General features: G+C 45.1%; 1 protein-coding gene across 2 annotated transcripts in view; it reads right to left on the bottom strand.

The window, feature by feature from the left end:
* The window catches only part of rptor (regulatory associated protein of MTOR, complex 1), a 505,194-nt gene that overhangs the window by 130,913 nt on the left and 349,095 nt on the right, over positions 1 to 25,186 (bottom strand). For both annotated transcript variants that reach the window (XM_070857808.1, XM_070857809.1), the window contains 2 exons: positions 24,923 to 25,041; positions 2,034 to 2,137 (listed from right to left, as the gene is read on the bottom strand). In XM_070857808.1, coding sequence (XP_070713909.1) covers positions 2,034 to 2,137; positions 24,923 to 25,041 — 223 coding nt within the window. The remainder of the gene's footprint in view (positions 1 to 2,033; positions 2,138 to 24,922; positions 25,042 to 25,186) is intronic.

Raw genomic sequence — 25,186 nt, 5'->3', positions numbered from 1 at the left:
AAAGAAAGTTGGCTCACAGACAGTGAGCAAAGAGTTGTTGTAGATGGTGCATTCCTGAGTCAGTGCTGGGTCCACTTTTGGTATACATACATCATTTGAATTCGGGCATAGAGCAAACACTTGACAGAATTTTTGATTCCTCCAGCAAATAGCTGGCATAGACATGAAGGGCCAAATCGTCGTCTTCTGTGCTGTAAACTTCTATGGTTCCATCATAATTGATGTTCAATACATAGATTCAAATGTTGAGCTCTTAATTTTGTAAAACTTCATGCTGCCAAAGTAGTTGTATGTTCATAATTTTTTGAATTACAATCTAAACTTTTTTTTTTTAAACCGCACAATATGATAATCACTTTGTGATCATAGCACATTTTTTCACCAGACTTAAAGGAGTTAATAAAGAAACCATTTAAGTGCTGATTAATAACAGCATCCCTAGACTACAGAAGAGACACTGCTATAATTGCTCTTAAAATGAAAAATACCCGTGGATTGTAATTAAGTTAAATTAATAAGGAGTAATTTACTTTATTATACTATCAGTCACACTATCCACATACAGAGAACTGATGGTGCTACAAGATTAATAGAACTATTCAGTTTATTCAAATAATGTCCCACACGTTTAGGTTCCCAGTAGAAATTGTGCAGAAAGGAACTGATACTCTTTGGAAAGTATGAAGTATTTACCTCTGCTCTGAAACTCGAGTTTTTTAAAAATTTGTTCCTGGGATGTGGACTTCGCTGGCAAGGCCAGCATTTATTGCCCATCCCTAATTGCCCTTAAGATGGTGGTGAGCCACCTTCTTGAACCGCTGTAGTCCGTATGGTGATGGTACTCCCACAGTGCTGTTCAGGAGGGAGTTCCAGGATTTTGACCCAGCGACGATGAAGGAACGGCGATATGCTTCCAAATCAGGATGGTGTGTGACTTGGAGGGGAACGTGGAGGTGGTGGTGTTCCCATGTGTTTGCTGCCCTTGTCCTTCTAGGTGGTAGAGGTCGCGGGTTTGGGCTGTGGAAGAAGCCTTGGCGAGTTGCTGCAGTGCATCTTGTAGATGGTACACACTGCAGCCACGGTGCGCCGGTGGTGGAAGGAGTGGATGTTTAAGATGGTGGATGTGGTGCCAATCAAGCGGGCTACTTTGTTCTGGATGGTGTCGAGCTTTTTGAGTGTTGTGGGAGCTGCACTCATCCAGGCAAGTGGAGAGTATTCCATCACACTCCTGACTTGTGCCTTGTAGATGGTGGAAAGGTTTTGGGGAGTCAGGAGGTGGAGTGTAGAATACCAGACTTTGCTAAGACTAAAAGAAAGGGTTACTGCTCTGGTACACCTTGATGTGGTTGCCATTATACCCCTGTGCTGCATCGAATGTAATGCAAACTTTGATGAAGTTTTGGTCTCCTAACTTGAGGAAGGACATTCTTGCTATTGAGGGAGTGCAGCGAAGATTCACCAGACTGATTCCCGGGATGGTGGGACTGACATATCAAGAAAGACTGGATTAACTGGGCTTGTATTCACTGGAGTTCAGAAGAATGAGAGGGGACCTCATAGAAACGTTTAAAATTCTGATGGGTTTAGACAGGTTAGATGCAGGAAGAATGTTCCCAATGTTGGGGAAGTCCAGAACCAGGGGTCACAGTCTAAGGATAAGGGGTAAGCCATTTAGGACCGAGATGAGGAGAAACTTCTTCACCCAGAGAGTGGTGAACCTGTGGAATTCTCTACCACAGAAAGTAGTTTGGGCCAATTCACTAAATATATTCAAAAGGGAGTTAGATGAAGTCCTTACTACTCGGGGGATCAAGGGGTATGGCAAGAAAGCAGGAATGGGGTACTGAAGTTGCATGTTCAGCCATGAACTCATTGAATGGTGGTGCAGGCTAGAAGGGCTGAATGGCCTGCTCCTGCACCTAGTTTCTATGTTTCTATGAAAAAGCTAAATACAAAACTTCTTGTTGAGAACAACTTGCCGCAAGAACATACAGTATCAGAGAGGATATTACGCCTCCGCCTCAGTGACTTACCCAACCTGATGAATGTGTGTTCCCTTACTAGTAGGGCTGGCTGGCGCAGACTGTGTGAGGTTTGTGGAATCGAGGATACGCTGCGGCCGGGCATTAACTGTAGCCTGCAGAGTAACATTCATCAAAAGAGTCACTTTTTAATACTATGATGAATTCATATACTATGCATTAATATATCACACAAAAATAATTGGTTACATTGAGCCATTTACTGGATTGTAAGTGCCGAAAAAAGACCAAGCACCACCATATCTTCAACATCAATGTCAAGTTCCAATGTTGCGTTGCTCCAAAAGTTTTTTTAAAAACCACGAATTTTCAACAAAATGTAATATTTGTTCCATCAGTGTTAGAAAAATAATAAGTAATTGTGGAGATTTTGTTTCAAAGATTAGTTGGTGTGCAAGCCTAAATCGCAGATAGTCATTTCCTGGAAGTGTTGATTCTGTACTGCAAATCTTCCCGCTTAAATGGTTTTGACATTATGTAGCTCTAGAAGCTCAGTATCATACACACTAATTTTTTTCCAGAATTTTAAACATTGTATTGAAAACTGAAAATCTAATTGTTTGTATAAACTCCATCATTTCTGCAGTACTTTCAAAAAAATGTCAATTCATTTCGGTATAATATTCAACCAAATTAATTGAAAACAGGAAAGAACAGTTTTATTCTGAAAAGTGCCCCAGCTAGTCAAAGTTCAAAATGTTAAAATAAACAAGTTGTAATCAGCAACAAGACAGCGAAATTCTAAATAGGCAAACAGCGCAGTGAACTGATCAGATCACACCCTGCGCACTGGGCCCAATTCTGCTCACTGAGACACAAGGGAACCATTCAAGCCCTTGAGGTGATGCGGATGAAAGCCATGCAATCAATCTGCAACATCAGAGGCTTGAGTCACGAGGAGAAAATTGGCTTTTCATACTTGAAAAGAGGTGACTGAAAGGGAACAGATGTGTGTATAGCCGTAAAAGGCATGGAAAAGGTTAGTCCAGAATAATGCATCAAATTATACCAACAGCTGAACAAAAAGGCTTCAAAACTAGCGACTGGCAAATGTAGGACTGATGTCAAGAAGTTCATCCGCAGAGTAATTATGCGTGGAACGGACTTCAAGAGGGGAAAAACCATTCCACCATTTGACAGCTGCACGCTATGAGGGGGAGACTGTAGATTCTCTCTCAACAGATAGACATTTCTGATCCATATCAACCGTCACATCTTGTGAAATGCAAAGCAGAGAATGAGAAGAAAACAAAAACATATCTAGTCTTTATAGAAGACCCATTTAGACAATTTATCATCACCTTCAAACCTCAACACTAAGCCTGTATCATATGAACTCACCAAATTAAGAAGTTGCTTCAATAAAGGCTGCATTTATTGAGCGAGGTGGCAGTGTAACTAATAAATTAACAAATTTAAGTGTCGACCAGTTACTCTGTAAATTACATTTTGTCGGTGGCTTCGTTAGCTTATAACTCAAGACCACTTTTTCCTTTGCGCTGAACAGGAGAATATTCTTCAATATCCAACTTCTCCTTCAATGACATTGATCTTGGATTATCTTCTGCAAACCTGTATATTTTATCTAAACTATCTGCAAACAAAATATATAGCAAATTCTTGAAAGACTCAATGGGCTTAATTATAATCATGACTACTGTCTCTCTAATTTGGCCCATAAAGTATTACTTTATCCAGACATGATCTTTCATTTTAGCTGGAAATCTCCAGTGAGGAGATGATTAAATGTTGTCTGAAAATTCAGTACCTTACTTGATCACGTCCCCATCAACAAGCAAAAATAATTTCCTATACGACGATATCGATAAATTATACAGACGCCCAATTCAATAAGCAGTAGAGAATGTAAACTTGGCAGCAAGGAAGGTATTGAGTGGCTCCTACCCATGGATGCTTAACACTATTAAGTATTTTAAAGAGTTAAAAATAACTGAGTAGTCAACTGTAGCAGGCTGCAATCATATGCCTCTTCCCACCCTTATATTAATTAGAATCGGCCTTTCAAATGCCTGGATTAATTTTTCAGATCTATGGGCCCAAATTTGGCCCTCGGTTTTTTCGACGCACCTCTGAGCCCCCTGCCGACATTTTACCTCAGAAGCAGCGCCAAAAACAATCCGTGCGATCATGGGCCATCTGTGGAGCAGGCGTGGCGTAGAACAAAGAGGGGGGGCGGAGCTAGGTCCGTGCTGGGGGGGGGGGGGGGGGCCTGATCTGAGTGACTGCCGGCAGCACACGCATGCGCGTTGCAGGGTTCGCGCATGCTCAGTGGGGCAATAGCATTGGCAATCGGCCATTTTTAAAGGGAGAACCTCGCACTGAGTTTTGGATGCCTGCTTGATGGTTTGAAAGCTATAGGAGGGCTGTTTGGAGTACTCTGCAAGAAATCAGCTGCTAAACCTCCACAAGGAGTGCTGCATAGGTGAGAATCATTCATTGCTGCAAGCAAAATAAAGACTTGGTGTTTTTAAAAATCACAGTGTCAATTCAATAGAGCAATGAAACACCGTGCCCCAAGAAAAAATAATTTCACGCATCAAGAAGTGGAGGTACTACTGAATGTAATCGAGGAAAGATGGCAGGAGCTGGATACAAGCAACAGAGGTCGCACAAAAGTGCCACCCAAAGAAATTAATAAACGCTGGAACAAACTTGCATATGATTACTGCGCAGTGGTGAATACCATGAGAAATGGAAGGCAGTGTAAAAAGAAATGGCAGGACCTTGGTCAAGCAGTTAGTGTAAGTAATATTTTCATTTGTCAATGGAATTGCATCTGTAAATGTGACCATCTGTATATGTCCCACCCAGCAGAAAGACACCCTCTCTAACAAGTTATGTTTTCATCTTTGCAGACAACAAAAGGGAAAGAACTCGAACAGGAGGAGGCCCGCCAAATCTGCAGCCACTGACACCCTTAGAACAGAGGGTCGCTGCTTTAATGGGTCCTGCCTGGAAAAAAGCAACCACTGCACAAGCTGGACCCACACGTGAGGGAGAGGGCAAGTACTGAAAATTACTCGTGACCCTTCAAATCAACCTGCTGTCTGGCCTGCTACGTGTGAGCCGACTCATGCCACCCATCATGCCCTCTCCTCTGCTGCTAACCATTTGACTGTTCTGTTATATTTTGCAGAGCCTGATGCCAATCCTGAAGATACAGATGATGATTCAGACGTGGGCGAGCCAGACCAACTTTGTAGGGGGGAGGGGGTGGCCATGGAGAGGCATGAAGGGGTGTATCTTGAACTTGCGTTGCCAAGCACTTCCACAATTTCTGATTCGTCATTCCATGGTTTGAGCGCGGCCCAGTCCCTGCATAGTGGTTTAGGGTCTGGTTCGACATTCTGTGGTTTCAGCTCGTCCCAGTCCTTCATAGTGGTTTAAGGTTTGGTCCGACATTGGATGCTTTTGAAAGTCCAGAGGTTGCAGGTTTCAGTACTGCTGGAATGCAGTATGGAACAATCAGTGCCCCACCGTCCGAGGTTCCGGGTCCCAGTGCTGCTGGAATGCAGTATGGAACACGTAATGCCCCACCGTCCAAGGTTCTGGGTCCCACTCCTGCTGGAATGCAGTATGGAACACACAATGCCCCACCGTCCGAGGTTCTGGATCCCACTCCTGCTGGAATGCAGTATGGAACACACAATGCCTCACCGTCCGAGGTTCTGGATCCCACTCCTGCTGGAATGCAGTATGGAACACACAAAGCCCCACCGTCCGAGGCTCCGGGTCCCAGTGCTGCTGGAATGCAGCATGGAACACACCCAGGGCCCCATTGTCCCAGCCTGCGACTCCCAGGGCTGGTGGAATGCAGCCTGTAACACCCATAGCCACATCATCCCAGCCTGCGCCTCACACTGGAGGGATTCCGCTAGGCAGACCCAGGGCGAGGCCAAGGAGAACTGTACCAGCTGTCCTGAGCTGGAGGGTGCAACAGATGTGGCTCAGGTGATGGCATTGGGTATGAAGACCAATGAGCTTACCCGATCACTCGTGAACACTGTCAGGGGGGTGGGTGATGAGGTAACGACACCGACGGCAGAAATAGCAATAATGTTACGGGACGTGAGGGGGCACATTTCAGAGGCAACGGGAACGACGGCACAGGCCATCAGGGAGGAATTTCAGAGGCAGCGGGAATGATGGCACAGGCCATCAGGGAGGTAGCTGCTGCAATGAGGGAACACAGCCAAGCCAATCCACTGCCAAGGCAATCCCCGCACCAGTCTCTGTAGAGATCCAAGCCGTAACCCCCCCTACCACCACCCCCACGAAGCAGTGCACATTCACCGAGATGTGGATCCGAGATGGGTGCAGCCTTTCTTTGCTGCTGTTGTTGATTTTACTCTTGTAACTGTTTTCAAATGCAAATTGTTTTCTAAGTGATGTAACTTTACAAGACTAAAGTGACTTTAAAGTTTTTAAGTGATCTTAAGAGTCATATTAAAGTAGTTTGCTCGAAAAAATGATTTTATTACACTAAAGTGAAGTACATTCTAAAATTTTCAATAAAATATTTTTTACATTGAAACTGAATCATGTTCCATTAACACAACACACAGCCCAACTCTTCTCACTCCCCAAACAAGGTAAGAAACCCAAAAGTCTTTTGTTCTCTCCCCTCCCCCCCCTTCAGTCATGTAACTTCTCTATCCCTCCTTGTCAGCACCCCTCGCCCCCCCCCCCCCACAGCCTGCAGAGTTCAGCCTTTTCCCACCCCCCCACAGCCTGCTGCGTTCTCTCGATTCTTACTCTGGCCGAAGGGCTTGCCGGTGTCCCACACCTTGCCCTGGCCGAATGGACTCCAGCACGGCCAGCCGCTGCATAGTTCAGTTTAAGGTAGGATTTGAAGCAGTACTTTTATTTGTTACTTAAATTATTTACTTCACTACTTTATTTTTTATTGAATTGTTATTACTGCTTGTGCTTTGTTTGGTGCTTAGTGGTGCTTGAAATGGTGTTACTTGCGCCGATTCCTTAACTGTAAAGTAAGGTCTTTCTGTGCGGACAAGAGTGGACACACACGCTGCCCTAAATTAGTTTAGTACAACTTTTTTCTGGCCAAACTGACGTAAATGGTGGAAGTGACTGGGAACCCCCCCTTTTGAAAAAAAAACTGACCGAACAAAAAAACCGAACTAACTCACTTACACTGTCACAAATTAAATGGCCATATTTGCAACTAAAAAGATACACCAGAAAAATAAAGTTACACCAAAAAAAAACGTTGCAACTCATGGGGAAATTTGGACCCTTTAAAACTATTTAAATCAACTACATTGTTGAGACATTTTTTTTAATCTATTCCACAACTAACTTGTTTGATCCAAGTGTGGAATTAGAATGGACGATATAGTTAACTTTGGAACCCAACCACGACTTCACAAATCCAGTTTGAAACTTTAAATTCAAATTTAGATCCGCTCCAGTAAGTGGGGTACTGGCAAAGCAACGAAGACCATGGAGACCAATTTTCTCACTACCATAAACTCTCAGTGTTTGAGTGCTAGAGATGGCTGGGATGAGCCACTAATAAAATGAATGTGCAAGCATACACACACACAATAATGACAACCATGAAACTGAGCTTAAACATGAAATGTAATGAAGAAACTTGGAACAGTCTTGCACCTTCATAAAAATTCGAATTTTCTTCAGATCAGTAACCATCACCCATACGACGTGGGCACATCCACAAAACCAGCATGGTCTGCTGTTGATTAAGAAAACACTATGGGGGTCAAGTTTTGGCCTGAGTTACTTGTATTTTTTTGGAGCAACTAGTTTAGAATGGAGTATCTTAGCAATTGCAATTCTCGGCATTTAGTTTGCTCCAGTTCTAGTGAGTTAGAACAGTTTCATTTTAGAACAGATTTTTTTTCGAAAAGGGGGCGTGTCCAGCCACTTACGCCTGCTTTGCAAGTTTAGGCAGCAAAAACTTATTCCAAACTAACTTAGAATGGAGTAAGTGTAGATTTTTGTATGCTCAGGAAAACCTTGCCTACACTTATACATCAGGTGTAGGGAACGGGGGGGGGGGGGGGGGGGGGGGTGGGTAAGGGGGGGTTTACAAACATTAAACACTTCACTTTTACAAATAAAGAGCCATCATCAATAATAAATGATGAATAAATCAATAAATAAACCAATAAATCAATCCAAATAATCACTCAATAATTCTACTCACCTACTGCAGCACCAGGGAGAAGAGCGGGAGGGGGGGGGGAAGCAGAAGAGGGGAAGAGATGATGATTGGGGGGGGGGGGGGGGGGGGGATAGAAGAGAGGAAGATGGGGCGTTGGGGGGGGGAAAGAGAGAGAAGACGACGAAGCAGCCACGCATGCTGCCGAGGCCTAACGGCTGCTGCCGCCGCCAACTCTTCAGACAGGGCCCGCCCCCAGCGAGAGGCTGGGCGGGCGGGCCCCTTCGAGGACTTCGGACGGGGCCCGCATGCAGCCGAGGCCGGGCTGCCGACGTCTCTTCGGGCGGGGCCCGCCCCCAGCGAGAGGCTGGGCGGGCGGGCCCCACCGCCGAGGAAAGATGCGCAAGCCATTCGGCCGGGGATAGGAGCGACGTCCCTTCGGCCTGGGATAGGGTCGTCGCCCCGGAGACAGGACGCGCGCAGCTGCCGGCACTGTTTTGGGCGCAGGGCTGTAGCTCCGCCCCCAGCAGCTCCTGCTGCACAGCTGCCGAGGTGGAATTGGGCCTACAGCTATCTGAGAATCGCGAGCTAAGTATTCAACGCAATTTTTGTCCTATAAATTAGGCGGGCCTCTCCGATGTGCGCCGTTCTAGTGGGCAGCCGAAACCTGACCGCTATGTATCTATAAGAACAAAGATTTTAAAATGCAGTGTGTGCGTTGTAGTTATGCTCAATAAAGATGTCGTTTTCACAATATGACCCACCATTTGCACTGCCATATTTCTTGCTTATAATGGATTAAAATATTCTACAGTGCTTTTCTGGTTGTCAGAGGTTTTATTAGTTGTTCCTCTCACTAGATGCCAGAGGTAAAATGTGTCGGCAGTTGGTCAGCATTGTCTGCCAAGCTTAGCTCTTCCATGTTTTTCATGGCAGCTGTCAGCCTCCAGACACCGAACAGAACAACAGGTTTGTATACGCTTTATAGCAATTCACAAATCACTAATTAGTTTGTAGTTTTTCCTTATTAGTTCTTTTATAATTTTATCAAACTTCAAATAAACGCACTGATATTTTAAAAATGCTTTGTCTTGCCTTTCGATTTTAACTGTGATTTAAAACATGTTTCAGTTAATGTTGGCATGTGTCAAAATGAGACAGGACACCCAGGAAATGAAGCACTTCAGGTATCCAGCCATTCGCATGCCACTTATTGCATAACATAAGAATTAGGACCAGGGGTAGGCCATACACAACCCCTCGAGCCTGCTCCACCATTGAGTATCATGGCTGATCTTCGACCTCAACTCCACTTTCCCGCCCGATTCCCATTGATTCCCCATGTCCAAAAATCTATGCATCTCAGCTTTGAATATACTCAATGACTCAGCAACCACAGCATTTTGGGGTCGAGAATTTCAAAGAATCACAACCCCGAGTGAAGAAATTCCTCCTCATCTCCGTCTTAAATGGCCGACCCCTTATCCTGAGACTGTGTCCCCTGGTTCTCGACACTCCAGCCAGAGGAAATGACCTCTCAGCATCTATCCTGTCAATCCCCCTCAGAATCTGATATGGTTCAATGAGATCACACCTCATTCTTCTAAAATCCAGAGTGTTATAGGCCCAATCTACACAATCTCTCCTCATTGGACAACCCTCTCATACCAGGGATCAATCTAGTGAACTTTTGCTCCACTGCCTCTAAGGCAATATGTCCTTTCACTACAGTATAAATGCACACGAGGCCCATACTAGAGAGAAGGTCACTCTGTGACCAGTTACCTTTATTACCAAGACCTCAAGTGATGGAGGTGGGTGGAGCTTCCCCTTTTATACCTGAAAGTCCAGGTTAGGAGTGTCTCCCCCACAAGTTCACCACCTAGTGGTCAATGTTCTCACGGTGTACAACTTAGGTCAGTTTATACATGGGTTACAATGACAGTTGAATAATGACATCACCTCCCCCCCAAAGTCTTATTGGGATCACAGGTTAAGTCTCTCTGGTGGTTTGCGCTCCCTTGTAGAGCGCCTGAGTTGGTGCAACAGTTGTTGGGCGCTGGCCTGAGTGTCTGCTGTTTGCGGTGCCTCAGGCCTGTCCGAACTGCCCACAGTGACTGGGCTCTCCTCCACTTGGTTCCGGTGTTCGGTCACCTGTGGTGGAGTGAACTCTATGTCGTGTTCTTCCTCTGCTTCTTCTATGGGGTTGCTGAACCTCCTTTTTGTTTAATCCACTTGTTTGCGGCAGATTTGTCCACTGGCAAGTTTAACTACCAGAATCCTATTCCCCTCCTTGGCAATCACAGTGCCTGCAAGCCATTTGGGCCCTGCAGCGTAGTTGAGGACAAAGACAGGGTCATTGACATCAATACATCGCGCCCTCGCATTCCCGTCATGGTAGTCACATTGTGACCGGCGCCTGCTCTCAATTTCTTTCATGGTGGGGTGTATAAGGGATAACCTGGTTTTGAGCATCCTTTTCATTCACAGCTCTGCGGGTGGAACCCGTGGGCGAGTGTGGTCGGGATCTATTGGCCAACAGGAGGCGTGATAAGCGGCTTTGTAGGGAACCCTCTTGGATTCTGAGCATCCGTTTGATTATCTGCACTGCTCATTCTGCCTGGCCGTTTGAGGTTGGCTTGAACGGTGCCGTTCTGACATGGTTGATACCATTTCCTACCATGAAGTGCTGGAATTCAATGCTTGTAAAGCACGGGCCATTGTCGCTGACCAAGTCGTCCGGTGGACCAGGGGCGGCAAACATTGCCTGTAGACTTTCTACCGTGGCAGAGAATGTGCTTGAATTGAGAATGTCACACTCGATCCATTTGGAGTAGGCGTCTACTGCAACCAAAAACATTTTTCCCATGAAAGGACCTGAGTAGACCACATGGATGCGTGACCATGGCTTGGTGGGCCAGGACCAGGGGCTAAGGGGGGCTTCCCTGTGCGCATTGCCTAGCTGGGCACACGTGTTGCACCTGCGAACACAAAGTTCCAGATCTGCATCTATCCCTGGCCACCAAACGTGTGACCTGGCAATTGCCTTCATCATGACAATGCCCGGGTGCTCATTGTGGAGTTCTCGGATGAACGCCTCTCTGCCCATCTGGGGCATGACTACTCGGTTTCCCCACAGTAGGCAATCGGCCTGAATCGAGAGTTCATCCTTACGCCTGTGAAATGGTTTAAATTCCTCAGGGCATGCCCCGTACATGGCTGCCCAGTCCCCATTCAGGGCACATTTCTTGACTAAAGACAGTAGCGGGTCTCTATTTGTCCAGACTTTGATCTGACGGGCTGTCACGGGTGAGCCTTCGCTTTCGAAAGCTTCAACAGCCATGACCATCTCAGCAGCATGCTCGGTTGCCCCCTTGGTGGTGGCTAGAGGGAGCCTGATGAGTGCATCGGCGCAGTTTTCGGTGCCTGATCTGTGCTGAATTGCATAGTAATAGGCGGCTAACGTGAGTGCCCACCTCTGTATGCGGGCCGACGCATTTGCATTTATGGCCTTGTTGTCGGCCAAAAGGGACGTTAGGGGTTTGTGATCTGTTTCCAGCTCAAATTTCCTGCCAAACAGGTACTGGTGCATTTTTTTTTTTTTATAAACTGCATTTACACATGCTCACGCTTCCTTTTCTATCATCCCATAGCCCCTTTCTGCCTGGGACAGACTTCTGGAAGCATAAGCTACCGGCTGTAACTGACCCTTGGCATTAACATGCTGCCAGACACACCCGACCCCATAAGACGATGCATCGCACGTTAAAACAAGTTTCTTACATGGGTCATATAGCGTTAACAGATTGTTGGAGCATAACAAATTGCATGCTCTATCAAAAGCCCTTTCCTGGCTGTCCCCCCAGACCTATTTGCGACCTTTGCATAGGAGCACGTGTAGCGGCTCTAACAGCGTGCTCAATTTGGGAAGAAAGTTACCAAAATAGTTCAGGAGCCCCAGGAATGAACGCAGCTCCGTGGTGTTACGGGGTCTGGGTGCTCTCTGGATCGCTTCCATTTTGGACGCAGTAGGTCTGATCCCGTCTGCTGCTACCCTCATCCCCAGGAATTCTACCTCTGGAGCTAGGAAGACGCACTTCGCCTTTTTCAGTCGCAGACCTACCCGGTCCAGTCTGCGTAGCACCTCCTCCAGGTTGTGGAAGTGTTCTTCAGTATCGCAACCTGTGATGAGGATGTTGTCTTGAAAAACCACCGTCCTTGGAATCGACTTGAGGAGACTTCCCATGTTTCGTTGAAAGATCGCGGCGGTCGAACGAATCCCGAACAGACATCTGTTGTACTCAAACAACCCCTTGTGTGTCATGATGGTGGTCAGCTTCTTCGACTCACTCGCCAGCTCCTGGGTCATGTAAGCTGAGGTCAGGTCCAATTTTGAAAAACGTTTGCCACCGGATAGCGTCGGAAAGAGGTCCTCCGCTCTCGGTAGCGGGTACTGGTCTTGGAGTGACACCCGATTGATGGTGGCCTTGTAATCACCACATATCCTGACCGACCCATCAACCTTGAGCACCGGCACATCGGGCTCGCCCAGTCACTGAATTCGACTGGCGAGATGATGCCTTCCCTCAGCAGGCGATCCAATTCGCCTTCTATCTTTTTCCGCATCACGTATGGCACCGCTCTGGCCTTGTGGTGTACTGGCCTGGCGTCCGGGTTTATGTGAATCACTATCTTGGTCCTCATGAAAGTGCCAATGCCGGGTTGAAATAGTGAGTCAAATTTGTCCAGGACCTGCGAGCATGATATTCGCTCCACAGAAGAAATTGCACTGACATCGCCCCATTTCCAGTTCATGACAGCAAGCCAACTCCTCCCCAGCAGTGCAGGACCGTCCCCCGGGACAATCCAGAGTGGCAACCTGTTCTCCGAAACTTTGTGGGTCACGACTACCGTGGCGCTGCCTAGCACCAGAATGATCTCCTTTGTATATGTCCATAGCTATGCGTCAATTGGCAATAATTTTGGCCTCCTGGCCTTGGACGGCCACAACTTGTCAAATTGTTTGATACTCATCAGGGATTGGCTGGCCCCGTGTCTTGCTCCATTGAGGAGCACGTTCATTATCGGTGGCATCCTGGTGTATGAACTGTATATGTGCTCCACATGAACTCGCTGAACTTCAGCTTCCAGCGATTTCCCCCGGTGTCCATTTGGCCTCGTAGGGCTTATATCGGGCCCATCCTCCTCGTACATCAACCTGGCTGCAGGCTTCCTGCACATATGCGCCAAGTGACCACTGACGTTGCAATTTCTGCAGGTATATTCTGCAAGCTCTGGCTGTGTGCTTGTCTCCACACCTCCAACATGAGCCGTTGTTGGAAACAAAAGGTCCATTACCAGTCGATCGTCTCTGACTGTCTCTGTAACTGTCCTTAAACGCACCATTGACAGGTGTTGATGGTTCCATTACTGGCCGCATTGTCCCCTGCGATGGCATGAATCGCCGTTCAGCTAGCCATTGTCTCTGTTGAATTCCCCCTTTGGGTTCGACTACATGCTTGGGCATGTCCGATTGCCCCTGTCTGCCTGGAGAACTGTGTGCCGCGTTAACAATGTTGACTCCCTGTCCATTTGCTGCATTTAAACCAAGATTTTTGTCAAACATCATTCTGGTCTCTTCCTCCCGAGATAAATGCCTGGGCCATCAAAGCCGCCGTTTCCAGGGTCAAGTCTTTGGTCTCAATCAGTTTCCTGAAAACCCCAGCCTGCCCGATGCCCTCAATAAAAAAGTCTCACAGCATCTCTGCTCTGCATGCATCTGGGAACTTACATAGGCTCGCCAGTCGCCGGAGGTCTGCCACGAAGTCTGGAACGCTTTGCCCTTCTCGCCACCGGTGTGAGTAAAATTAGTGTCTTGCCATGTGCATGCTGCTCGCCTGTTTAAAGTGTTCCCCGATCAACTTACTGAGCTCTTCAAAAGTCTTGTCCGCCGGCTTCTCTGGCGCTAGAAGGTCCTTCATCAGGGAGTACGTCCTGGATCCACAAACCGTCAAGAGATGGGCCCTGCATTTGTCGGCCGAATCCTGTCCCAGCCATTCCTTAGTGACAAAACTTTGCTGTAGTCTCTCAATAAAATCGTCCCAATCATCACCAACACAGTACCTCTCTTCTGTGCTGCTAGTGGCCATGCTCGCATGGTTTAAAGCCCATTTTCTCGTTGCCAATATGTCCTTATTATACTGCACACGAGACCCATACTGGAGAGAAAGTCATTCTGTGACCAGTAACCTTTATTTGCCAGCACTGAAGTGATGAAGGTGGGTGGAGCTTCCCCTTTTATACCTGAAAGTCCAGGTTAGGAGTGTCTCCCAGAAGTTCGCCACCTAGTGGTCAGTGTTCTCACGGTGTATGACTTGGGTCAGTTTATACATGGATTACAATGACAGTTGAATACATGACACCTCTCATCCCAGGGATCAATCTAGTGAACTTTTGTTGCACTGCCTCCAAGGCAAGTATGTCCCCCCTCAGATAAGAAAACCAAAACTAAGCACAGTACTCCAGGTGTGGTCTCACCAAGGCCCTGTACAGTTGTAGTAAGGCTTCCTTACTCTTGCACTCCAACCCCCTTGCAATTCAGGCCAATAGTGCAGCAGTCAGATACAGAGCAATATTTCTGCTCTACCCAAAACCATCAGCCTCAACTCCAGTTTGAGAAAAGCACATCCAAGTCATAAAAAGTGCTCCATAAATGCAAGTTCTTTCTTTCTTTCATCTGTGCTGGCTTTGAACTCAGATCTGAGAGGCGACACAAACATTATGCTAACCCACTGTTCCTCCCAGGCCTCCTCCGTCTTTCCTATTGTTGGAAGTGGTAATGTTTTGTGAAGCGCTATATCGTGAAGTGTTAAATGTGCCCACTTTACTAGTTTTAAAATATATCTGTCGAGCATTTGTTATAAATTAGTATCATAAACAATGTTGATTAGACAGTTCCATACTAGATTTTCCCTTGTTCAACAAAGTTGGCTGAATATCAAAAATCTCTCAGTTTACTGCTTTTTAATCTGAGAAACCAAGGTACACAGTCCTAGTCCAAGAAGAGGCAAGAAGCCACCAAGTTTGAAAAAGAGCAAAAGGAAAAATGAGGCAGATCAGGAGGTAGCGATTAGGTGATGCCAAGCTTCAGTTTTATAGACCCCAAAATTACAGGAGGAAGAAATGCAGTGGAGGACAGATAGTGTACAGAACCATGATCCGGAGATTGGAAGGAGCAAGAAAGAAAGCTCTGACATTATTGCAATGACAGAACGCTAGCAAGATAGCACGAGTTAGCAGGAGAGCGAGAGAGCGAGAGAGAGCAAGAGCCAGAGTAAGAGCATCAGGAAAATAAAGAAAGATTGTGATGGAGAGGGAGGAAGTGGAAGCTACAGGTGGTCAGATTAAAATATTTCTCTTGCATCGTATCGCAGTGCAGAAAAGCCTTCTCAGGTTTGTGGACAGTGGTCAAGTCCTAAGTGAAATTGGGTTTTGCAAATAATTCAAAAATTGCTGAGGGGAAAATAAATATTTGCATTAATAATTAAATTACTTCTTGAGTCTGCTTTGCATTATACAAACAGGAGATCAAATTAAGTTTGCACGTCCTACAGGGTTATAAAATAAATTCACACTTCAGAGTGGACCAAAAGAGGCTTCCAAATGTACTATATACAGGATATATAGGCGGAGATTGTTTCCCTTGGAACAGAGGAGGCTGAGGGGTGACCTTATAGAAGTTTATAAAGTTATGAGGGGCCTAGATATAGTGGATAGGAAGGACCTACTTCCATTGGCAGAGGGTCAACAAACAGGGGCATCAATGTAAAGCAATTGGTAAGAGGTTTACAGGAGATATGAGGGGAAATGTATTCACTCAGAGGGTAGTGGGGGTCTCGAACTCACTGCCTGAAAGGGTGGTAGGGGCAGAAACTCTCACCAGAGTGAAGGGGTACTGGATGTGCACCTGAAGTGCTGTAACCTGCAGGGCTACGGACCAAGAGCTGGAAAGTGGGATTAGGCTGGATAGCTGTTTGTCGGCCAGCATGGACACGATGGGCCAAAATGGCCTCCTTTCCTTGCCGTGAATTTCTGTAATTCTATGACCAAACAGAAATTTCCAAAGGTCCTTTACCTTATACATTGGTTATAGGAAAACAACTCCAAAATTATCAGCATGTGTCACCCTCCTGCATTTATACTGTCATTTGCATCCCTTCTCCTGTAGAGCCATTTGGAAAACAGAGGTGTGGCCTTTTGCACATGTGGACAATGCCATGCTAAAAATAGGAATTGTGTCTTTAGTTTTATAGTTAAACAGTTAGGGCTAAAATGGAATATTCCCATTTACACCTCCTCCAGATGCATCATTTGCCTCTTTACGTCCCATTACCATCTCCATTTGCCACGCACCATCATCCCTTTTGTCATTTATTCCCTCCTGCCTTTCAACCTATCACAGACCTTCCCTTTTGTTCTTACCTCCCCACCCCCTTTCCCTGCTTTTGTACGTGCTTAAGCCCTGTTACATCTCTAATCTTTTCTCATTCTGATGAAAGGCCATCAACCTGAAACGTTAACTCTGTTTTTCTCTCCACAGGCGTTGCCTGACCTGCTGACTATTTCCAGCATTTTCTGTTTGCATATCAAATTTCTAGCGTCTGCAGTATTTTGCTTTTGTGTTGGGGTGAAAATGGAGTCTGCTCTCTTTGCTAGATGCAAAATGGAAGACAAGTGGGCAGGCTGAGAGAAAGGGCATATACCCTTTTGTCTCGATGCAAATTGAACTGCATACTATAAGTGCTGCAAAAGCAGTTTATAACTTGCATTAGCATTCTACGAAATCTTCATGGAATTGTTCCTTCAATCAGAACTGAATGACATCAGTCTTCAAAGGAAAAAGGCATTAAAATGCAAGCATTTCAGTGGTCAGCAGTTCTGACCAACACATCCAGGCTTCATGGCTGGTTATGGTTCAAAATATTATATAGCTCATCCCAAAACAGTGCACTGGGTGCCAAGGAAAGAGGCTCAGCTCATTTCCCCAAAGGAACTCTTGCATTCTAAGAAAAAATGAAATGTAATTTCTTAAAAAAAAAGGCAGATTAACTCTTCTTGGGCTGATTTCAGTTCTTTCAGGTAAACATCCCTTTCACACATCAATGTATTTGTAAATAAATATTGGAGAAGTTTAGACAACATAAACGGGGTCCAAGAATTGATATTTTTCTGTTGTCTGGAAGACTGGACATCCCAAACATTCTCCAGTAGGCAAGACCCTGCAGTCAGGGTTAAATGTTAGACATGAGCTCAATGTTCCCGCTAGTGGTCTGGAGGTCCCGCGCATGCTGCTCACCTGCTTTTAAACGGAAGAAACCGCACAAGTGAACATCTGAATGGGCTGCGCGGCCTGTTAATGGGACCATGCACGGAAAAAAAGAGAGAACATTGCTTGAGCTATGTTAGCCTAGATATGGCAGAGACTAAAAATGTAGGTTTCAGGTTGCTGGAAAGCTCGGCCTGCTTAAGGAAAATTTCAACCTATTTACAGGAGAAAAAAAATCCAGAGAGATAAAGCCCAAGCAACTGTGTTTCAAGTCGCTGAATTCATCTCCAACTGCAGGCAAATGGCAATATCAACATGAAGATTGCTGTTCTTTGAAAAACAAACAGATTCGGTGTGGCTGGGAACTGATGGCCAACTGTTCTGCTAGTATGTTCGTGTCACGAGGCTAGTTTACATCAAAACACAAACGTGTTGATGTTAGGAGTACGACTTTGAGCATTTAAAAAATTGACTGTGTCTCTTTCATTTCAGAAGTTACATCTAAACATTTTATTTTGGTGGTTACAATTTCCATATAAACTTTCTTGATTTGATTTAGCTATGCTGCGTTCAGTTTTCAATGCAATACATTGGCCAACCTGTAAGCTTTCCCTCAATTTGCACTCAAAGGTTTTGCTAGCTCCATTGCAAATCAACCACCAGATGTTGCTTTTATATTTCAGAATCTTGCATGGAAATTGGAAAAAAAAACTCTTAGCAGTAAGGGCCACACAGCAGATATAGCAGAGCTGGATCAGTGACTCAGATTGCTCAGAGGGAAGCTTCCTGCATGAAGAAACTGTAATCTACTCTCAGGTCGTTGTAAAAATGTCACCCTTTTCAAGTCTGAAAGGTGGCTGGAGATGGTTTAATTTAAAAAAAAATTCAGAAAGCCATTCGGGAGACATCAGTGATTCTTAAAAGCAAAAATGACGTCCCCAACTATGTTTGGTATAACAATGGCCCAGAATTTGCAGTCAGCGATGAAGTGACGGCGTTTGCCACTGACCTCGAAGAAAGCTGCCCACAAAGATATGGGGATCAATTTTCCCCAAAGCATTTTTCTGGCGTAGTTACGCCAAAAAAAAAATATTCTAAGTTTCCCCGTGGGATTTCTTCATTTTGGCATGGCCTAACCCGACCTTCAGTTTTGGGGGTGGAGCCTTGATCTGCGGCAAAAAGATCAGGCTGCCATGGTAACCGGGGACACAATGCGAGCTGAGGCTGCAAAGTGAAGCATACAGCCAGCTCCCAACTCATTAAAAGAATTGAAAAACACGTAGCAGCAGTTTACCTCCAACCCTGCCCGGAGGGCTTGCCGGTCCGGTCGCCATTCTTCCGGTCTGGTCCCATTCTCGGTCCCCGGATTTTTTCTCTCTCTCTCTCAGTGAACCAGGGACCGAGAATGGGACTGGACAGCCTTCGGGCGAATTTGGAAATAAGTTGCTGCTATGTATTTTAAAATTCTTTTAGTGTGTCCGGGCATCTGCTGCGTCGATTTCCTTAACTCTCCGGAAGGTTTTTCTGGGAGGCCACATGCACTGGCCTAAGCAGAACTGGAGTAACTTCTCAGCTGGCCAAACTTCCTCAAATGGCCAGAGTTGGTGTCGGAGGCTGGTTAAGCCCTCTTTGGCTGAAAAAAAAATGGACCTAAAAAAATCGTAACTAACTGAGTTACAATGGTGCAAATTGATTGGGGAAACTGCGGTTTTTCAACTTGGGCCAAAAAGAGCAGCCTGCTCCAAAAAAACAATGCAAATTACTGGGGAAAATTGAGCCCTTTGTGTGGGCTTAGTGATGTCAATTTCCCCTTTTCCGATATGACTTTTCATTTGCTGCCATCTATAGGGGATCCGTGGTGTCCAGCTACAGTGATGTCATCAAGCATGCTGAACAGCCAATCAGACTGAAGAATTCTCAGACAGCAAACCAAGATGTAAAACGCATGGAGTATATTTCACTTTTTAATCATTTTACACAAAGCAAAATAAAGATTGGGGCATACACACAGGATTAAGGTAGAAATTGAAATAAGGCCAGAGAGGTGGTTCAGCGGTAATTATGATGTAGTACACCGTACAAAACTCAGTTACGCCTCATTCAACAAGGATAACATTTTCAATGGTTTTTTACAGCAAGAATAGTGCGTAAAATGTTGAAGTTCACGTCAAATAGGTGATTTCTAATTGATTCCATCTGCAAGAACTGCAACGGCACATCCTGTAGAGGGGCAGGGTATCACTGACAGCAACTTCTGAATTTCTGCATTTAACTGCATCAAAAGTTGCTGACAGTTTTGCAGAATAATGGTGAAGAACACTGACAGTTTTACCGTCATTACAACTGCAAATTCCGGATCATTAAAGATGACTAGTGAAATATAGTGTCTTCAATATAATGACATGGTAAGTAATGGTTTAATTACATGGTTAGTAATGTCACTTGAGAGTGATAGTCAAGTTAACTTTGCTGATTAAGAGGGGAGATGTGAATTAATCAATCAATCTGACATTTACTAGGTATGCAACTGAAACGAAACTGTAAAGCTCTACTATATTTGTTCAAAAATATATTTTGGCAGATCTCCCGGGCACAGGGCACAGAGAGTTGGCCAATATACTAAAGCAAAAACAGACAATGCTGGAAATGCCTAGTAGGTCAGTCAGCATCTGTGGATAGAACCAGCAAGTTAACGTTTCAGGTGTCAAGGCAACGATGCCGAAAGTTGGCTGGGGTGTTAAAACAGCAGCCAACCCAATCCTGTAAGTTTCCAGCTGGGCAGGTTAGGTTCAAATTATCCCCATAGTGTGAGAAAGATGAGCGACGTCTAAGGGTGAAAGGAAGCAGCACAAACTCATACAAGGAAATGCACAGGAAGCACGTGCCCAAAAAAGGGAGCAAGTGACTTCTGGCACAGGGGTGTTATGCACTGAAGTACCAATGGTGCAATGAAGGCTCTATGCTGCACAACAATGAGCCCCTGATCTTAGCTGAAATATTTTAAGAAAGCCCTCAAATAGAAAGCATAAAATCAGAAGGACACACTTTCTAGCAGTTGGTTCAGACTAGCATTCTGTTTCCCCCTCTTCTCCAACTTCCTCCTCTTGAGTATAGTATTAGCAGCCAGTGTTTTGCCCAAGTCACCATTGTTCATGTGTAAAAGTAAACAACGTGTCATCAGGTTCTTCAAAGAAAGACTTACATTTATATAGCGCCTTTCACAACCACCAGACATCTCAAAGCGCTTTAAGGCCAATTAAATAGTTTTGGAGTGCAGTCACTGTTGTAATGTGGGAAACACAGCAGCCAACTTGCACACAGCAAGCTCCCACAAACAGCAATATGATAATGACCCAGATAATCTGTTTTTATGTTATGTTGATTGAGGGACAAATATTGGCCAGGACACCGGGGATAACTCCATTGCTTTTCTTCAAAACAGTGCCATGGGATCTTTTATGTCCACCTGAGAGCAGACGGGCCTCGGTTTAACGTCTCATCAGAAAGACGGCACCTCCAACAGTGCAGCATTCCCTCAGTACTGCACTGGAGTGTCAGCCTAGCTTTATGTGCTCAAGTTCTTGGAGTGGAACTTGAAAGCACAACCTTCTGACTCAGAGGTGAGTGTGCTACCCACTGAGCCACAGCTGACATCTACAACTACAAAGGTCATCAATAGCCAAGCCGAATCCCATCCTCTTCCAACATTTGCATGCATGAAGTTTCCAGCATTGGTCTTTCGATTGCAATCAAAGTGAGACCAATACAGTACACAGGCCCATTCAACTCCCCTACCACCACCTCTGGTTGAACTCAAGGTAACAGCACAGACCGGTGATTGAAACTCGGACCTTCTAGGTCAGTATTGATCTGTACGACAGCATTAATCCACCAAGCTATCAGGCAGGCCCAGATCATTACTGTTGAAGCAGGGCAAAGGAGAGGGGATATTTGTCTTCCCCTTCCTGTATGTAGATGATGCATTTACTTGGGAAAATGACAGGATTTAATATTCTCACAAAAAGCTTAAAGAAGAACATGTCATGTCATATTACTGGCCAGCCAGTTGAATATGTGGTATATGTTCTATAGATTATGCAAAAATGAAAATAATAGGCAGCAACTATTTTCATTATTGTCACTCAAATGAATAATCTACACAAGAAAAGGATGCTTAAATGTAAAAGCTTTCCCCCTACAAAGGCTTCCATTTTAATGATTCATTGGCTATAGAATTTCAACTGTATCAAGGCAAGCAAAGAAAGACATATGAGTAAAACCCTTACAGCTTCACACAGCTCTGATCTGCTCCTCAGTCCCTCAGGAGACAGTCTCTCTATTTTCAAAGCAGCAGCAGAGATTTCTAGAGCTCCAGGTATGTGAGTGCACACGATATACACATGCATATATTCAACTTGGGTATCCTGTACTGTACGGGCTGCAACATTTCCTTGATCATCCTCTCATTCAAAGGTAAAAAAGACAGCCACATTCAAATGTCACCCAATATAATTGCTAATATAGGCTTTAGGCTGAAGCCAAAATTCATTCTGAGCCGGTGATCCTTGCATGAGGCATCCCAGATAAGACCGGTCACATTGTAGGATTTCTGATTATGCTCCCAGGGTTGGGTGGTGGGGAGAGATGAGGTATTGGGCGTAATATACGATAAAAAAAACTGAAATTGAGCTAAATCTATCTCACAAAAGGCTAAATTCATAGGAAAGCCAGGGCTGGAAGATTCAGATTAGGACTCAGATATAACAGCTGAACCAGCATGCAGGGGACAATGAAAGACAGTTCAACATGGAAGTGACTGAACATAAGAATTAGGAACAGGAGTAGGCCATCTAGCCCCTCGAGCCTGCTCCGCCATTCAACAAGATCATGGCTGATCTGGCCGTGGACTCAGCTCCACTTACCCGCCCGCTCCCCGTAACCCTTAATTCCCTTATTGGTTAAAAAATCTATCACACTTACTGCTACCATGGCAATTCTATCAACTGAATTCAGTAGGGGTCTCTGTCAAGTTAGGCTGGTGGATTCAGCTCTTGGGTGGGGATAGTCAGTTGGACTGAAAGCCAACACTGGAATCAGCAGATGGCAGTGAGGGGGAATAATGCACATAGGCTTAAGGCCAACACTCAGTGATTCAGTTTCAAACAGCCTGTAGTTGTACTGAAGGCACAACAATTCTGAAAATAGGAATAGGATAGGCCACCAATGTCAAACTGCTAAGTGAGTTCATTGTTTTTTTTATATATGAGAAGCCAAGTAAAGCCGAGTGGAATAAGGAGCTCCGATTATGATTGGCACTCTATGCTGTGAAATAAAGAAGTTTGATGAATCAGATCTTGCCTCACCAAGTATTTGGTCCATCTGCCTTAGGAGATATCGAAGCAGCATTCATGTGAAAGACACAAATATCTACTACAGATCACAGGGGGATGTTATAGAAACATAGAAAATAGGTGCAGGAGTAGGCCATTCGGCCCTTCGAGCCTGCACCACCATTTAATATGATCAGGGCTGCTCATGCAACTTCAGTACCCCGTTCCTGCTTTCTCTCCATACCCCTTGATCCCTTTAGCTGTAAGGGCCACATCTAACTCCCTTCTGAATATATCTTTGGGTTACATCCTTGGGTTATGCAATCGTACGAGCAGATATCCTCTTAGGCAGTCCCCCGGAGTTGAGGATGACTTGCTTCCACACTAAAATGAGTTCAAAGGTGACTGATGAGTTCAATGCGGGACCTAGAGACTCTGTCACAGGTGGGGCAGGTGGTGGTTGAAGGGACGGATGGGTGGGGTGCTTGGCTTATCAGACACGCCTTCCGCTGTTTGTATTTGGCTTTTGCTGGTGAATAGACTCGAATTGTTCGGCGCCTTCTCGGATGCTTCTCCTCCACTTTGGGCGGTCTTGGGCCAGGGATTCCAAAGAGTTGGTGGGGATGTTACATTTTTCAAGGAGGCTTTGAGGGTGCCTTTGAAGTGTTTTCTCCACCCTCATGGGGCTCGCTTGCTGTGGCAGAGCTGAGTAGAGTGCTTACTTCGGGAGTCTTGTATCAGGCATGCGGATAATGTGGCCCGTCCATCGGAGCTGGTTAAGTGTGATTGGTGCCTCGAGGCTGGGGATGTTGGCCTGCGAGAGAACAAGGATGTTGGTACGCCTATCCTGCCAATGGATTTGTAGGATTTTGCAGAGGCAGCGTTGGTGGTACTTCTCCAGTGCTTTGAGGTGCCTGCTGCACATTGACTGCCATGTTTCATGCCGTGGTATCATATTTCAGTCGTTACAAGCCAATTTCGGGCAGCGAGAGCCAACTCCCATAACAGTAAGACTCTCAGACTATTTACAGGAGTGACTGGCTCCACTGAACACAAGGGGGTTTCTACGGCACGTCTGAATTACTAACACATCCAGAAGGTGCATCCATGCCATTTTCCTCAGAAGTCTAACTTCTTTCTCTCTTCATCCCTCCCTCCCAGACAGATAGAACTTCTTTTTCTTTTAAGTGTGTTCAAAGCTTTCTGTTCTTGCCTCAAAATTCATTTGATTAGATCAGCTAAAGGAGGAAGTCATATAATGGCAGTTACTATAAAACTTCAGTGAACAGCTCGTGGGAAGATATTCAGTTTTGAGAACAGTAATGTGTTTGAGTGCATCTTTCTCTAGCAAGTCAGAAACACCTAGTCTCACGACTGTCTAATGAGTCATAAAAACAAACTGCATTTTGCAAAAAATATTTTAAAAGCATCTTTAAAATTCATAATATATACACGCACTTATGTGCATACAGACACGTGTTTTATATGCACCATATGTATATCTTTTGGCTTGAGAGGCATAACACAGAAGCCAAGTCTCAGAACTTCAGAAACTAGCAGTCTGGCTGTATCTAAAATTGTACATTAGAAAGAAAAACATTGTATTTACACAGCACACCGCAAGTCTGAAAGTATTTCACAGCCAATAAAATACTTTGAAAGGCAGTCACTTATGCAAGCAAATTAAGCAGCCAAGTTGTGCACAGCAAGGCCCCACAAACAGCCAGCGAGATAAATGACCAGTTAATTTTTTGGTGGTGTTGGTTGAGGGATGAAAGTCGGACACGACCTGAACCAAAAGAACAGGCAGGTAGGACCTTAACACAACATCTCGTCTGAAAGACAAGGCAGCACTTCCTCAGAACTTCACTAAAATGTCAGTCTAGATTATGTGCTCAACTCCTGGAATGGGGCTTAAACCCATAATTTACTGGTTCAGGAGTGAGAGTGGTACCAACTGAGCCAAGCTGATACTTTATAGGGAATGGGATAGGGTACTTTTAGAGTCACTGTACTTGAATATTCAATACTTAAAGAATGCCAGGACTGTCCACCATACCTTGTAAGCTGTGTTGTTTAGCACCTTCATGGCAAGGTCCGATACCTCTGGGAAAGGATCTGCAGCCAGGTGAAGCAGAACACGCCAAATCTGGGTGTAGACACTGTTGAACGAGACACCTTTAAAAAGAAAAGGTAATTCTTTGGCTCACCAGTGGAAACAAATTCATTCACTCATCGATGCATCAGGTAAAAATTAAAATGGATATATTTAGCACGTCTCACTTCCTCCCCCACCCCCCACCTATTGTCAATTATTTTTGTA

This window comes from Pristiophorus japonicus, chromosome 16 (genome assembly GCF_044704955.1).
Source record: "Pristiophorus japonicus isolate sPriJap1 chromosome 16, sPriJap1.hap1, whole genome shotgun sequence".
NCBI lineage: Eukaryota > Metazoa > Chordata > Chondrichthyes > Pristiophoridae > Pristiophorus > Pristiophorus japonicus.
Note: the sequence above shows the minus strand (reverse complement) of the source record. Positions and strands in the feature narration are given on the sequence as shown.